Here is a 17,430-nt window from a genome sequence, read left to right as displayed (position 1 = left end):
GTTTTACTGTGGATTTTATCTCCTAAATAAGAAACTGCACTACAGACCTATCAGGGGGTTGAAAATTCCTCTCAGGTTTTGGCAGCATAGGATGGTAAAGCTTGCACAACAAGATTTCGAGGGCTGGATTTTTCCCATGATGTTAGCCCACTGTTTACTTTCTGCTGCTATTTCCAGCCTCGGACAGGTGGGACCGGTTCCTTTACGTGTTCCTGCATGACACAGGCATACAACTGAGATAGATGGTGTTCCATATCTGAATTGCTGTCAATTCTGCCCCCATTACATAGAAATAGCATTGACATATTATGTGCAGAATACAAGACCACCTGCTGGGCTGAAGTGATTCATGTAAAGGTGGAAACAATGGGGAAAACAACTGCCCAGCCCCCTCAGGACCCTTACTTGTCCGTCTACACTGCCCACCATTCAAAGATCACAAACCTTATCCTTCCTCAATCATTAAAAGCATAGCCCCCTGCCGCCTTCTCCCACCATTTCCCAGTATTCCCAACATCATTACACCCATACTCTTTCACGGCTTATCCAGTCCGTGCTCCCGAAACTTTGACTGTCACAGTGCTACCAGACTCTAGAATCATGCCGATATGCTCTGAACCCTCCATGATCTTGAGAACCCTGGGCCCCTTCTCCATCCCCAATCTTATCCTGGAGTGGGATTCATGCGGCCTCAAAAGTGTGATGCCTGGGTGATTTTAATTGGGCCTGAGCTGCATGCCAGTAGGTGGGAGTGGCAGATTGGGCATCGGGAATCAGCCGTCTACCACCAAAAGAAGGCTCGCTGGCACTTTAAGTAAGTCGCAGAGAGATAAAAACAGAAAGTACTGGAAAGACTCAGCAGGCCTGGCAGCATCTGTGGAGAGAGAAACAGAGTTAATGTTTCACGTCCAAAATGACTCTTCTTCGGAACTGAAGTCACAGTGAGGGTTCATCAGGAGGTTCTTGAAGGAGGGAATGGAGGGAAAGTCTTGACAGGGACTTGTATTTGCAATCCTGCTCCTCTTAGCCCTTTCCCCTACACTAAGGATCATTTGAAGAAAACATACCTGTTTGGACTTCCTCTAGTTCTGGATCCTCTTCCCATTGTCTTCACCTGATGGGAAAGTCACCATGCCTCCCCCTTCAGGTCATGATCTGATCTGTCATTAGATCTGGGTCTGTATATTTAAAGACGCAGACTGCCTACTTTATGCCAGAAAATATTGGCAGTGGCAGGATCCAGCTTGGCAGCTAAATCATCCATTGGATTTTAATTGCCTACCTGCCTAATTTCCACCAGGTGATTACAATTAATATTGCCCTCCCATCCCTAAACACCCCTGGTTGCTTTGAATCCTAGCATTCCTCTCTAAGCCTAACCTTGAGTTATCTCAGTCCTGACCCTACCTTGATGGCTTCCAACCCTCCACCTATTCCCCTATTCCCCTCCTTCCACCCCCCTGCCCCCCCCCCAGCATCCCCAAATAATAGGAACCTAAGCTCATCCCTTTCCTCACACCAGTACTCTCAGGCCCTGCTCTGATGTCAGACCAAACCATGAAGTAAAGGGCTATCTCTGTCTCTCTCTCACTCACACACACACACTCTCTCTCACACACACACACACTTAGTAAAACCATGATTAAGTAGCTGGGAGGTAACTACATATGAATGACCCAGGCACAGAGCTTCCTATCTCATATTTGCTGTCAACAATGCTTCCAAATTAGAGGGCAGATAGAATTAGTGGGAGTGGTGGGATTGGACATCACTCTACTTTTTCTGCCAGAGAATGGCACATGAACAGGGAGACCTAATATAGGAGAAAGTGCAAAATATCCACAATTTACTTGATGTGGGCATCACTGGTCAGCATTTGTTGTCCATCCCTAATTGCCCTTGAACTGAGTAGCTTGCTAGACCATTTCAGAGAGTCAACCACATTGCTGTGGATCTGGAGTCACATGTAGGCCAGATCAGATAAGGACAGCAGATTTTCTTCCCTAAAGGATATTAATGAACCGGTTGGGTTTTTACAACAATTGATGATAGTTTTATTTACACCAGCTGCCATGGTGGGATTTGAACCAATGTCCCCAGATCATTAGCCTGGGCCTCTGGATTATTAGTTCAGTGACATTACCACTATGCCACCGTCTCCCTTATCACACCAACGCACCCCCCACGCCCCTATCTCACAGACTAGCATATCTGCTGTATGGTACATATAATCTTGCCCCAATGGATATGTATAGTTCACAATTAAATATTTGAGACATGGATGGTTCAATGTAATGTTTACTCATAGGTTACCTTTGGGGACCAGATCATTCCAATAGAGCAAGGATTGCTGATTCGCCAGGTAAATCACCGGGACGCAGGTGTCTACCATTGCCAAATTGAGGACCATGGCTTCCGCTGGACACTGCTGAAACTGCGACTGCACGTGGTCACCGCTGACCAGGTGGTCAACCTGCACGATGGTGATGACCACTCAGCTGGCCCCGTGAAGGACCACTCCCTTCTGGACCCCAGCCACGGCACTCAGCCATGGTACAAGAATATCATGACCCTTATCAATTACCCATCCAAGGTGGACTTCTACTGCGAGCAGGTCTGGCAGAAAGATTTCAAGAAGAAAAGGAACAAACTGCGGCTGAGCAAGAATCACCGCAGTGTGGAGCCCAGCAGGAGGAACAAGCCGCCGGCAAGAGGCAGAAGGAACAAAAACAAACCACACGTCAAACTTCTACGGTCACCCCGCAGTACCTAGCACCACCAGGGTCACATGGCAAAGACACTTGTCCAAAGTACAAAAGAAGAAGGCTCTCCAAACTCTCAATCTTTCCAAAACCATTTGGACTCCAGTAAATTAAAGGCTTCGCTTGCAATACAACCTTTGGACGGACAGAATGGTCACCTTATTTTGGTTGAGGGTAGTTATGTTGTTCCCCCATCTCTCCTCTCCCAATGTGGAGGGATTTCCAATTAGTCCTTATTTGAAACAGATGGGATTAGAGGGGAACTCTTCGTTCCCAGCTGACAGTATTGTCGGAAAATGATGGGTTTATGTAGGGTCTTTAAGTATCATCTGAGCTGGTCAGCTGCTCATAGGCCAAGGGATATAAAGAGTTTGTTGACAGTGAAGAATACCGCAAACCATTTCTGCTGTATTAGAGAGAAGCAATGGCAATTGGCTTAAACCATAACTCTAGGTAGTTAGCTGGCATTAGACTGGATAAGTGGCTGTTCAAGTGTAAATATAGAAAGTGTCTTAATCGTTTCAACCACTACTTAGAAAATCCATACAAGTTAGGGAACCTCTGCAAACTCTAGGTATTTCAGTAAAACAACAGAAGATTGAAAATTAAATCTGGTATTAAGGTTTTCCCAATGACCCACAGGGTTAATTCACTGAGCTACTGAGCCATAAACATTCAATTCTTGGTCTTCACTAAGTGTACAGACCTCAACACATGGCAATGAAGGAAAGCATTACAAGTGATGGGCTGGGGCCAGATAAAGTTAGCCAGGGTTCCTGATCACTTTCCAGTTATCTCTACTCGAAATGCATTCAGTGGAAATTAAGGTCAGGATCAGGCTCAGCTATAATTTATCCTTACCAATGTTCATTGTCAAAGCTTACAATGAAGAATGGCTACTTGGGCAAAATATTGCTGAGCCAGTAGCCAGTGCAACCTCCAACAAAGAGTCAACCGCTTCACAGAGGGAAGAAAACAGGCAAAGAAAATTGCTGTGATAAAAATAGAGTCTAACCATTACTGTAAAACAACTCGAGTTTATATTAGAATTACAGCTGGATTTTCCCAGCCAGAGGCATGGTTAGAGAAGGGGGTGCGAGGAGCTAGGAAAATAGAGGAGGGCAGCATTGGGAAGGCTCCCGACACATTCCAACTTTCAGGGAACTTTCCCAGAGGAGCCTGGGAACTGGATCAGCTGCCCGCTCCACAGATCCAGGGAGCCAATTAAGGCCTCACTTGGAGGCCATTTTGCCACAGCGCCGGTATTTTCCTGCTACAGCCCCCTGCTGTATGCAGAGGCCATGACTTACTGGAGGTGCCTCCCAGTAGGAGGCTAGGTGGCCATCAGAGCCGGAGGATCCATGTCCCAATGCTGGAGCTGAGGAGATGAACTGCCGCAGCCATCACAACTGCAGCTGTATGCCGAGACCGAGGCCATGAGGATGGTTTCCTCTCCATCCTGATGACCCCGATTCAGGCCACTTTATTTGATGACTTCTCTGTAGGAAACCGTGGTCACGCCCATGTTGAGGGTCTCTCACGCTCGCCTGCCTGCCTCAACAGCACCCACCTCTCCCAATGGGGCCACAGGCCTGACATTGCTGTGGGTCCTGAGATTGGGCCTGGAACCTCTGGAACCTGCCTGTCACCCTCAATAAGACGGCGAGGGCAGAGGGAGCCAATTAGGAGGCTGGTTCCCAGAAGGCTGTGCTGTCGGGTTCATGTATGGGCCTGACATCAGAATTCTGACACCCGCTGGAAAATCCAGCCCTTAAATTCTGCAAATTGAGCGATGAAGGATAAACACTTACATCCTGCAACTGATCCCATGTGTTCATTTGGAATATATTCAGTTCCAAGCTAAATGTAACAAATGACCTTTCCCTTTCATACTGTTTAGTGAACCTCGTAAATTATTATTTAGTCAAATCATCAGAGTTTCGCAATCAAACCAAAAACAATCAGTTTGGATTGTACTCGTGGTGGGAGATTCACTTCTGGCCACTCATATTGCACAATCTCAGCCGCATAACTTCATGTTTTCTGACAGTGGAAAAGTATGGGTTGCTGGTGTATCTTCCTGTCAATGTCTACACCACCCTGGCTTTTTTATGATTTAACCACACAAGATTTTGGGATGCTGTCCTTGAATCTACTGGCCCCTAAATGCAAAAATTTAAAGTTGACATTTGAGGTCCAGATAACCTTTCATCAGAACGATGAAGGTCACCTCGAGCTGAAACGTTAACTCCGTTTCTCCCTCCACACAGGCTGCCAGGCCTGCTGATTATTTTCAGCATTTTGTTTTTATTTCAGATATTCAGCACCCGCAGTATTTTGCTTTCATATTAGTGTTCAAAAATGTGAAATTCTTTTCCAATTGCTAAATTACTTTTTTTTTGTACTTCATATTAGGGCGTGATTTTCCGGCCCTACCCACTGCTGGGATCATCTGGTCCCACCAAAAGTCAATGGACACAAGGCTGGGCTGCCGTATCCCACACTGTGGATCCCGCCATGACGGGGCCGGAAAATCCTGGCCACAGTGTTTGAAAATTTAAAGTTCTTTTCCAAATGCTAAATTACTTTTGTTAAACTTAAAAACTTCCACCCTATTTTATCACAACAAAATAATGACAAAAGTTGCTTCAGTCAGCAGAAAAATGTCACCACTTACTTCCTGATTACAATAGCCACATGTTTTCAGCAGGTTGGAATATTGGCCTTTCACATTTAGGGTGTGGGTGTGAATCTCGCCCAGGTTGGTGCAATAAAATCTTGTGATAGCCCCATTTGAGATTGCTTTGGCCAATCCCAACCCAGTACCCAGTAAGCATAAGGAGTCAGCATAAGAGTGGCCCTAATTTGCCCTACATTACACCAAATTCATAATCTCATTTAAGGATGTCTAGTTGGGAAGTGGAATTGTAGCAGGTGAAATTTTTTGTTTGGGTCAGAATTGTATTTCAACACTGCTTGTTATGGAGCATTCAGTGTTGACGAGAGTCCTTAATGAAAATAGTCCATGGGATTGATGCTTATCATCTTGATAAATACATTGACTAAAATTCTGAAAAGAGGAGAAAAGTGAGAAACTTTTAATATTGATGGGGAAACCCAGAAATTGTGGTGCAAGTCCTCTTCAACTCAAGTGAACGGCTTCAATCAATATTATTTCTTTCCAATTGGTGATATAAGAGGACTGATAAGGTCACTAGGTGTGTTAGCTCCAAATCCAGCAAAAATAGCGTAGCCTAGCCTAGCCTATGTGTTTTCAGACATGTTAAAGGTGCTATATAAATATTGGTTATTGTTACTGTGTCCTTGGTAAGAAAGTGAAAATGCAAGAATGGTTAGTAATTTCATCCTTTTGATCATGTTTTCTTGTGCACATGTGTATTTTCTATATTCTAAATACGTTCGGAAATTGATACCACATAATTACTGACATCTATGCCACACATCCTAATATGCATTATTAACAATTGACAGAGTGACTGGAAAGAAAGTTTCCCACAAAGTATAAAACCATTGTGAATAAGCCTAAGAGTATCCTTAGGCTGAGAGGTATGTTGGCCATATCAATTAAAACACTGACTTTTCACTGACTAGCCATAGTTTTAGGCTAAGGGGTAGTAGATTTAAATCAGAGATGAGGAGGAATTACTTTTCTCAAAGGGTCGTGAATCTGTGGAATTCACTACCTCAGAGTGCAGTGGACGCCGGGACGCTGAATAAATTTAAGGAGGAGATACAGATTTTTAATTAGTATTAATTAATGGGTTGAAAGGTTATGGGGAGAGGGCGGGAAATTGGAGTTGAGGCCGAAATGAGATCAGCCATGATCGTAATGAATGGCGGGGCAGGCTCGAGGGGCTGAATTGCCTACGCCTGCTCCTAGTTCTTATGTTCACCCTGGGATTTGAGTTGTGATCTCTTTTGAATTCATTCTCTGGATATGGGCAGTGCTAGCAAGCCCAGCATCCATTGCTCATCCCTATAATCTGAAACCCATGCCAGATCAAAGGAATCCAATGACTGTAAGCAGAGACATGGTCAGGTATAAAGAATTGGGATGGGGGAGGGGTCTGTAGGAAATTGTAGAATTTGCAGAGTGGGACAGAACACATCAAAACAAATTGGTGAGGGACAGGGACACATCCTCTCCATGTTTGCACCTACAACAGTAAGAATGCTACATGAAATGAATTTGGGGTTAGACTCATCAGAACTCCAAATGGCCAGAAGTAGATCAACACACAGTTTCCCATAAGTCTGAAGTTAGGGGTTGAGGCACTGACAAAGTAATATTCGGGAGTGGTGGGTTGTTTGAAGCACTGTTAACTTGTTTTTCTTATCCATTCAGGGATATGGGCATCACTGGCAAATCCAGCATTTATTGCCCATCCCTAATTGAGAAGGTGGTGATGAGCAGCCTTCTTGAACAGCAGTAGTGTGTCTGGTGTAGGCACTCCCACAGTGCTGTTAGGGAGCGTTCCAACATTTTGATTTCAGCAATAATGAAGGAACAGCATTATATGTCCAGGTCAGGATGGTGTGTGACTTGTAAGGTAACAAGGTAACACAGCGGTGGTGGTGTCCTCATGCACCTGCTGCTCTTGTTGTTCTAGATGATGCAGGTCAAAGGTTTGCAAGGTGCTGTCAAAGAAGCCTTGGCAGTCCATTAACATTTATTTCTCATTAACTTTCCACTTTTTCCTAAAACGCACAATGCTTCTATCAGGTTACAATCGCATTGAGGATTTCCAACTTAGTAAATTTTAATAAAACTCTGTAGGCCTGGGCTCTTTATTTTTTAAGTTCATGGTTTAATAAACCAGGTTACAAAAATGTTATCATACTCTTCAGAAGGTTAGACTTGGTCATAAGTCAGAGGCCATTTAACCTATGCAGTGAACAGCTTCAGCTTATTATATGACCTCATTTACAAAGTGTAAATGTAAAGCTATTTAAGTCAGATGTTACCTGGGCAGCATTTATGTAAGATAGTGTGAAAAGCGTTCACATTGTTCTACATAATGGGAAGATGGTTCCGAAGGTATTAAATGCTTTCTTTGGTATTATTTAATTTTATTTGTGTTTTTTTCTGTACATTTGTTTGTTTTCATTGAGATGTGTATATATTTAGTTTGTGTATTGACCGTGTTATTAATAATGGCAATGTCTTGCATCTCAGCTTTGAAATAAAATGGAATCTTCTAATTGCTTTTCTCAATGCGTTTTTATTTTACTCAACAATGTTCAGGACTTGATTTTCATTCTCTCCCAATGCTTGGTGCCTCCAGTTAGTGATAGGAATGAGACTGAGAACTCAGCATAATGGGGAGGGAGGGCACTTTGCCCCCATATTTCTGGGGAGGCAGGGAGGGTTGTCCAAGTTTAGTGTTCTGGACTGTTACCAGGCCGCAGCCAGCCAGAGTGATAGGCCGGCTAGCCAGCTCTGGGGCGGGTAGGCACGAGCACCAAGCTGCAGGCATGGAACATCGAGGAGAGAATGATAAATCAGCAGCTGGGGGGCATCAACATGGCGGGGGGGAGGATCCTGAGAGAATGGGTCGGGGTGGAGAAAACCAGGGTTTAGTTGAGGAATGGGCAGAGAGGTTGGAGGAAGAGAAGGCATCAGTAGCTGGGGAGGGGCGCAGAGGAGACGAGACGATTGCACAGGTTGAGGGGATCCAGAGAGGAGATTGAACATGGTGGTGGGATGGAGAGCAGATTGCAGGGGGTTACCAATCACTGTGTAGGTTAGTAAGGCAGCTCGGTGGGTCAATGGGAAACACTCTGATTCCTCCTGGCCCACAAGCTGAGAGGTATAATGGTGAATCAGAAATGGGTTCGTCCATGTTTTCACACTTATCCTAGTAACTGTCAGAAGCTTCAACAGCAAGTCGCCTACTATCGATCTTAATCATAGAAAGACCTGGTATGTTTACTAACTGGCATTATCCTCAGATGAGCATTTAAACATCGTACCTCTGGATTTCTAGTTTTATTTTAATGCAATGCTAACCTGCGTTTAAAAAAGTTCACAAATTATTGTGTTAACTATTCAGGAAGAAGAAGTATTAGTAAATATTGCCCATAGGTAGTATTCATACAAGCATTTGTGATGATCATCCATGGCCTTGATGATTTATTTTTAAATGTGTATCTCTCTTTGCTTCTCCATTTCTTACTCTGTCTTTCTGTTGTCTTCCATAATTTTTTTTCTCTCTGGGGTAGATTTTGAATTTACGTCTAAGCTATTGGCAGCCTGTTATACCTCTCTCCCAATTCTTATTTCCATTGAAGGCATTGAAAGAAGTAGAGCTGCCTGCTGACTCACTATTACCTGTTTTACACTCTCACAAAATTTAGATCTAGTCCACTGTCTGTAAATATATCTTCATGTTCTTTTGGAGTAAGTTTTTGTATCTCTGTGTTTGCCTTTCACTTCCTCACACAATCTCCATCTTTTAGCTCCTACCTTGTGCCTCCATCTTTTCCTTCTCTATCTTGTATGGCTTTTACTTTTGATGTTTGCCTCTCACATTAAAGAACCTGAAATGACATTTGTGAGAGATAGCCGGTTGGTAATGCAGAGTGAGCATTGCTGTAAAGAAGCTCTTCATCTTTACCTCATCAGGACAATTCGCAAGAAAATGCCAATGTCAATCACTCGCCAATTAGTGCACTGTCCATGGCAACGCCTCTACCAATCAGAGTCCACTTGCCAACCATACAATATAAATTTGTTGTTTCCTCTGGCATTTTCTTGCGAATTGTCCTGATGAGTGCAAGGTGAAAAGCTTCAACAAAAAATAACTTTTTTTCAGCAACTTGAGAGAGAACCGGCCAGAGACAGTGAAGTATTTTCCTATTCATTGGAGGTAGCTTAATAAATTTGACCCCAGCGTAAGTTAAATGGAGATTAAAGCTACTGTCACCACGACCCCCATCCCCGTCACCCTGACTCCCTATCAAATCACCAAAGCACAGGGAGATTTCCTCTGGCGCAACAAGATGTAAATGTTTTGTTAAAGAAAGTTTTTGCAACAGAGGGAATCTTCTCAGGGTGTCCATTTACACCTTAGTGGCTTCTCTCAGTGAGGTGGCTGTAGGCAGCAATGCAACTGAAATGTAATTTTTCAAAGCCATTACTGAAAGATAACGACACAAAGCATGAGCATCAAGTTTATTTTGGTAGCACTGCTATTGTGTTGTGAGAGAATATCAGTAGTTACAGCCAATTGGAAGACAGTTTCAACTTGCCTAGATGACAACACTCAAGAAGCATGACATGATCCAGGACAAAGTAGTTCACTTGATTGGCACCCCATCCACCAACTTATACTTTCACTCCCTCCATCACCGATGCACAGTAGCAGCAGTGTGTACCATCTACAAGATGCACTGCAGGAATTCACCAAGGCTCCTTCGACAGTACCTTCCAAACTCATGACCTCTACCACCTAGAAGGACAAGGGCAGCAGATAGATGGGAACGCCATCACCTGGAAGTTCCCCTCCAAGCCACTCACCATCCTGACTGGGAAATATATCGCCGTTCCTTCACTGTCGCTGGGTCAAAACCCTGGAATTCCCTTTTTAACAGCACTCTGGGTGTACCTACACCACATGGACTGCAGCGGTTGAAGAAGGCAGCTCACCACCACCTTCTCAAGGGATGGGTAATAAATCCTGTCCTAGCTACGACGCCAACATTCCATAAAATAATTTTTAAACAATTGTCCGTTTGTAATGCTTGTGTTCAAGAGGGGATAAATGATGGCCTTGGGCATTCTCCACTCTCTTGACAACTATGGGCCTTTGGCTGGGGCCTGAGCGGATCCGACCTACAATGCAATGATTTCAAAAATTTGAAATTAATTGGATGATTTATTGTGAGAGGTGATGAGGATGCATAATGCGAGAAATCTCTGCGTGAAGATGCTGTCCCTGTCTGAATAGGTTAAGGCACATTGCTGAAGTCTTAGGCTTCAAGAGGGGGTTTAGCATAGTATTCACCAGAGGAGAAATTGACCATAAGTATTAAGAAAGTGCACAGAGAGTGTTTCCAGCTGTTTGAACACAAGCTCAGGGTTTCTGAACTTGAGGAGCAGCTGGGATCACTGCAGGACATGTGAGAGGCTGAGAATTTCCTGGCAGCACATTCCAAGAGTCACCTCGCAGCTACAGAGAGTTCAGGAGAATAGTAAGTGAGTGGCCATCCATCAGGCAGTGCAGGAATTCATCACAAGTGTGGCAGCCTCAAACTGGTTGTTGGTGCTGACCACTGGTGAGAGTGACAAGACCTCGGGCCTAAAATCTGAAGCATGTTCATGGCACCGTGGGACACATCACTGCAGAGGGAGCAGAACAAAGTGTAGAAAAGATCAGTCATGAGGTTTTGATATTCAGGGAGATAGATAGGCATTTCTGCAACCCACAACCTGAGTCCCACACAATGTGTTGCCTCCCTGGTGCTAAGCATAAGGACATCACTGAGAGGGCACAGGACATTGTAAGGGGCCGGAGGGGTGGGGGAGGGAAACGGCCAGAACTCATGATAACCAATGACATAGGAAGAAAAAGGGTTGAGGTCCTACAGCCAGAGTTCCAGGAGTTCAGGAAGAAATTAAAGAAGAGGATCTCAAATATAGTAACATAAAAACAAAATACTGTGGAAATCTGAAACAAAAACAAAAATTGTTGGAAAAACTCAGCGGGTCTGACAGCATCTGTGGAGAGGAAGACAGAGTTAACGTTTTGAGTCCATATGACTCTGAAATATAGTAACCTCTGGATTATTCCCTGTGCCTTATACTGGCGAGTACAGGAATAGTAAGATAGGACAGTGTAGCGTGCAGCTAGGACTATAGATACCAGGGGCACTCAGACCAGTTCTTGGGCAGAAGGGACCTGTTCAAAGTGGACAGGTAGGGCCTCACCAGAGCTGGGACCAATGACCTCATGGGACAGTTAACTAGTGCTGCGGGGGAAAGCTTAAATAAATTTGTCTGGGAGATGGACATCAGGATGAAACATTTGAGAGAAGAAACAATGGTCTGGGGTGACAAATAGCATTAGAGCAAAGCACCGTTCAGGAATGGAAGGGGTGAGACAGGGGACAAGTGCGAGACTGTTTAAAATGGGTTCCAATTGCATGTGCGTACGTGCACTGAGCATGGTAAAGAAAGTTGGTGAGCAACAGGCACAAGTAGCCACGTGGGACTATAGTGGCAATAACAGATATCTTACTCAAAGAAGGGGATGATTTTGAACTTAATATTTATGGCTACGTGATTGGGACAAAAGTAAACTATACCTACTCATCTTTTTGGACCTATCTGCAGCCTTTGGCATGGTCGACCACACCAACCTCCTTCACCAGGGTGGAACTGTGCCTGCCTGGTTCCATTCTTATCTATCTAATCATAGCCAGAGAATGACCTACAATAGCTTTTCTTCCCATTCTTGCACTTTTATCTCTAGCGTCCTCCAAGGGTCGATACCTGGCCACCTCCTATTTCTCATCTATATGCTGCCCATCGATCACGTCTTCTGAAAACACAGCATCATGCATGCTGATGACGCCCACCTCTACTTCACCAATACCTCTCTCGACTCCTCCACTATCTCAAGTTGTTTGACTAAATTGTTTTTGGTCCCCAATACAAACTGTTTCCCAGCCACAGACTTCAACTCTCTCCTTGGCGACTGTCTGAACCAAACTTTTTGAAATCTTGGAGTCATATTTGACCCCCAAGATGAGCTTCCACCCACATATCTGCACCATCACTAAGACCGCCTATTTTTACCTCAGTAACATCGTTCAACTCAGCCTCTGCTGCTGGAACCCACACCTGGGTCTTTGTGACCTCTAGCCTTGACTATTCCAATGCACTCCTGGCCGGACTCCCACTTTACTCCTCCAGGGAGAAAACAAAGCTAGGGGTGGAATTTTCCATGCCCAATGGCTTCGGGCATCATGGCGGGCATGAATGGATAAAATAGTGGGAAGGCCATAAATTGGTTTCACACCGTGGTGAAACCAGTATACAATCGTTCGCTCCACCTGTCATTAGCAGGCTGTGTTTATCGCTGCCGCTCATCGGGAACTTCATTTTCATATGTCTGAATATCATTATAAACCCTGCTTGCCGGACTCATACCCCCACGTCATATTTGCCACCCATGTCGGCAGGAAAACATGCCAGTACAGAACATGTCTTGACAGCAGTGATGTGCAGAAGTCAGGATTTGCTGTCAGGGCCTTGCTCACATCGTGGACATCCAAGGAGCAGAAGATGCTGGAGCCCAACAGCAATGGCACACTGGAGGGTTGTCCAGGGTAGTGGGGGGAGGGGTGGTGTGAGGTTGGGAGAGGTGGAGAGGGAGTACGGGGGTAACTGTTAGTGCCACTATAGTCCCACGTGGCTACTTGTGCTTGTTGCTCACCATCCTTCTTTATCATGTTCGGTGCATGTACACACATGCAATTGGAACCCATTTTAGATGGCCTCACACTTGTCCCCAGCTTGCTTTGGCTGTCCTCCTATGGGCCAGCTGTTTCCTCTGCGGTGACAGAGGATGAGGTAGAGGGGGTCACAGGCAAAGGGGACTCAGAGGGAGAGGACAGCCTCTGAGATTCCTGAGTGGAATTCCACTCAGGAGCTGCCACTCCTCCTCCTATCGGGTGTCTGAGGGCCCTGGCCTGATTCCTTAAGCGGAAGGAGCGTCTGGAGGGATGTCGAGGTGCCCCATTTCCCTTTTGCGTTGCCACTGCAGGAACTCGCCCATGGCTACCACAATGGAGTGCAGATGTGTACACATCTCCACGTTCTGCTTGACCAGGGTCAAGAGGTGTGAGATCTCTGTGGATGTGTGATGGGTTTGTGAGTGTGTGAGTTGAGAGTGATGAGAAGAGCGACTTACCCTGGCAGAACAGATAAGACCATTCATCTTGTAGTGGCACTGGGTAGCTATCCTCTTTAGCAGGGCATTGTATCTGAGCACCGCTGCCACCGCTTCCCATGCTGCTTTGGTGACCTTGTTTGCTGGTCTTTGTCCAGAGCGGGGATAGAGGATTTTGCAGCGGGCCTCCAATATATCCAGTAAGCACTCGAGGGAGGCATTGCCAAATCTGGGGGCAGCATGTTTCCTCCCTTTGGCAGCATCAGTTCCCAGCAGCTTCCTATCCCTTGAAGAGTGCTAGCTGTTTGCTGGGGGCGGCCTTTAAATATGGCGCCCGGTTTACCTGAGGTGACGGCAGGGTGGCTAAATGAGTGTTTCCCGGGAATGTATGATTAATGAGGCAGGATTGGGACAATACAGCGTGAGAAGCCGCCATTGTGGCCAGCGGATAACATCCTTTTACCCGCCTGCTACCGCACTTAGTGCAAACCTGGGACAATTCCACCCTAGGAAATGTAGTAAACAATAATGACGATAGTTACAGACTTCAGGGGGACATAGACAGGCTGGTAAAATGGGCAGGCACATGGCAGATCAAATTTAATGCAGAGAAGGGTAAGGTGATATATTTGGTAGGAAGAATGAGGGGAAGTAATATGAACTAAATGATACAATTTTAAAAGGCTGCATTAACAGAGAGAGCTGGCAGTGCCTGTAAACAAATCACTATGATGGCAGGACAATTTGAGAAGTCTGTCTAAAAAATATATGGGACCCTAGGCTTTAATAGTAGAGGAATAGAGTAAAAAAGCAAGGAAGTTATGTTAAATGTTTATATTTCACTGGTTTAGCCTCAGCTGGAGAATTCTGGACACCACACTTCAGGCAGGATGTGACGGCTTTAGAAAGGGTGCAGGAGAGATTTATTAGAATGGTACCAGGATTGAGGGACTTCAGTTATGTGGAGGGACTGGAGAAGCTGGGGTTGTTCTCCTTGGAGCAGAGAAGGATAAGAGGAGATTTGATAGAGGTGTTCAAAGAACGGTATTGATAGTGTTAATTTAGGGGAAACTGTTTCTAGTGGCAGAAGAAATGGTAGGAAGCAGATTTAAGATGATTGACAAAAGAATCAGGGGTGAAAAAATTTACTCTGCGCGTTGTAATAACCCGAAGCATACTGACTGACAGTGGTTGAAGTAGATTCAATGGTAATTTTCAAAAGGGAATTGGATAAATATTTTAAGGATAAAAACCACATGTTTTTATGTAGAAAGAGCAGGGGCTGTTGGGACTATTTGAATATAGTAGTGCTACAAAAAGTGCGCAGTGGTAGTGTCCCTATCTCTGGGCCAGAAGGTCCAGGTTCAGGTCCCACTTCAGGACTTGATGGCCATGGAAGGTGTGTTTATGATATGGCCAACCAGATTGATTACCAGCCTGGAAACATGCCAAGTTGCTGGTGGGGAATCCCCTCATATAGCCACCCTGCCGTCACCTCAGGACTTCAGTAAACCAGGCACTATATTTAAAGGCCGCCCCCAGCAAACAGCTAGCACTCTTCAAGGGATAGGAAGCTGCTGGGAACTGATGCTGCCAAACGGAGGAAACATGCTACCCCCAGATTTAGCAACGCCTCCCTTGGGCACTTACTGGATACATTGGAGGCCCGCTGCAAAGTCCTCTATCTCCACTTTGGATGAAGACCTGATGGCAGGTCACAAGAGCGGGAGAGTTTCCAGGTCAGCCATACTGTCGAAGACAATGACAAACCACTGCAGTACTCTGCCAAGCATAATCATGCACCAATCCAATGGAAGTCCGTGGTTGCCAATGCCCTCTTAGGGCATGATACCTGAAGGAAAAGGAGGATCTCTACAAAAGAGCTGGTATAGGCTCAATGGGCCAACTGGCCTTCTTCTATATAATTCATCATTCTAAGACTCTCATATTCTCAGAGAAACAATTTCAGTTCCCAATGACTACACCTTGAAGAACACAAACTTCCCATCCATTCCCCCCCACCCATCCCACACGGAATTTGAATAAAACTATTGGGACACTATCTCTATTGTAACAGTTACCCTAACAATAAGCAGGATGTAGGGCAATCAGCTGAAAGCAGTTAGCAAATATCCAAGGCCAACCACAGGAAAATAGGAATGTACGGCAGAAGCAAATTGGATGCTCTGATGGCTAATTCATTCAAGAAGCCTTGGAAGAACACAACCCAAATCAGACACAGCACAGCATTCAGGGAAAACAGAAAAGGGGCAGACAGCACTGCTGAATCTGGTTTATGCGCCACAAGTCACCATGATGCCACACTTGATGAATGTTGTAGTCAGTTGGCATCCTGGACTGTGTGAAACAGATCAGGATCCCACAGCTGTCACCCATATGTTCTTCTTGCTATTTTTTATTTAACCCTTTGTAGACCCTCATGCACAGGGTATGAGCTTTGTATGGTGGTTTTGCAGAATGGAACTAGAACACAGAGTACATGCAAAGCGAGGGATGAGGGAAATACTATGCAGCTCCAGACTTCCTTCAGCAAACCACCTCTGACCACTCTGTTCATTTTGAAGGAGTGTCCTGAACAAAAAGTCATGTCCAAATATTCCCTGAAAGATTGTCAAACACAATCAGATTTGCTGGCATCCATGGTCTTATTAATGATTTCCTCAATTTGCAATGTAACATAAAAGATCCCAAGGTATTTTTGAAGAAAGAAGTGCAGTGGGTTCTACTGGTGTCCCCCACATTGCACCCTTCAATTAACACTAATTTGTATAATGTATGGGTTATAAAGAGCTGGAACAGAGAGTTCAGCATTCTCCCTCTGTCCTTCTAACCCTGTAAATCACACACATTAAGAAATACAGTGAGAGTAGTAAATCACTAACTGATTAAATCCCAAATGTTGGCTCTGAATGAAACTCCAAACCTCCACCTTCAACACCTTCATGGTTCAACCCTAGGCTGGTTTTGCACAGCTGGCATCCTCCATGGTCAGAAACACCCGACTGAGAAAATCTTGTGGAGCAACATTCCATTTCAGTTAATAGTGGAAAGAGGCATACGTTTATGGGTTAATTTTTATTTTAGTTAGTGAAAGGTTCACAACTTATTTGCCGTTATGTCCAAATAGAAGTTATTGGGCAATTTTTCTGAAATTTTGTGATAAAATAGATTTGGTTGAAAAAACAGTGCCTCCCCTGTGTGCCACTCACCCTGTGAGACCACACCCGCCTGCCGCTTCCTTTCAGACACTCCCCTGATACTCTGTCTCTCACCAGCACTCCCTCTGGTATATCCTGTAGGATGATTAGTATGTTTTTACATTAATTTTATGCAGACTAAGATTGAACAGCTAATGTAAGCAAAATTGGTTAGAGCTGTGTGCTCATAAATCCTACTCTTCGATCACAATAACACTGGTATTGTTGGAGAAGGGTGAATTTCAGGGCTGAACGATTTGTAGCCTTTAAGGATGGGTGCTTATATAGATTACTAAATAGAATAAGTTATTTGAAATTATTGAGCTAAAAGTTCTTGAGGTGAAATACACCAAAAAGAAAAAGGTGTTTAGCACAGCAGTGTGAGGTAACATTTCCTTTGGCATAAAGATTGGAGTAGATAAGACATCAGGGATGTACATGACAGGGCATAAAGCTATAAACTAAACAACAGTTATGAAGAGGCGTTGGATAGACTTGGGTTGTTTTCATTGGAGCAGAGAAGACTGAGGGGTG

General features: G+C 44.7%; 1 protein-coding gene across 2 annotated transcripts in view; it reads left to right on the top strand.

Moving 5' to 3' along the window:
• The window catches only part of sema3h (sema domain, immunoglobulin domain (Ig), short basic domain, secreted, (semaphorin) 3H), a 203,875-nt gene extending 195,890 nt beyond the window's left edge, over positions 1-7,985 (top strand). For both annotated transcript variants that reach the window (XM_078543789.1, XM_078543788.1), the window contains one exon: positions 2,309-7,985. In XM_078543789.1, the coding sequence (XP_078399915.1) occupies positions 2,309-2,773 (465 nt within the window). In that variant the 3' untranslated portion in view covers positions 2,774-7,985. The remainder of the gene's footprint in view (positions 1-2,308) is intronic.
• The last annotated feature ends 9,445 nt before the right edge of the window (positions 7,986-17,430 follow it).

This window comes from Cetorhinus maximus, chromosome 6 (genome assembly GCF_964194155.1).
Source record: "Cetorhinus maximus chromosome 6, sCetMax3.hap1.1, whole genome shotgun sequence".
In the NCBI taxonomy this organism is placed as follows: Eukaryota; Metazoa; Chordata; class Chondrichthyes; order Lamniformes; family Cetorhinidae; genus Cetorhinus; species Cetorhinus maximus.
Note: the sequence above shows the minus strand (reverse complement) of the source record. Positions and strands in the feature narration are given on the sequence as shown.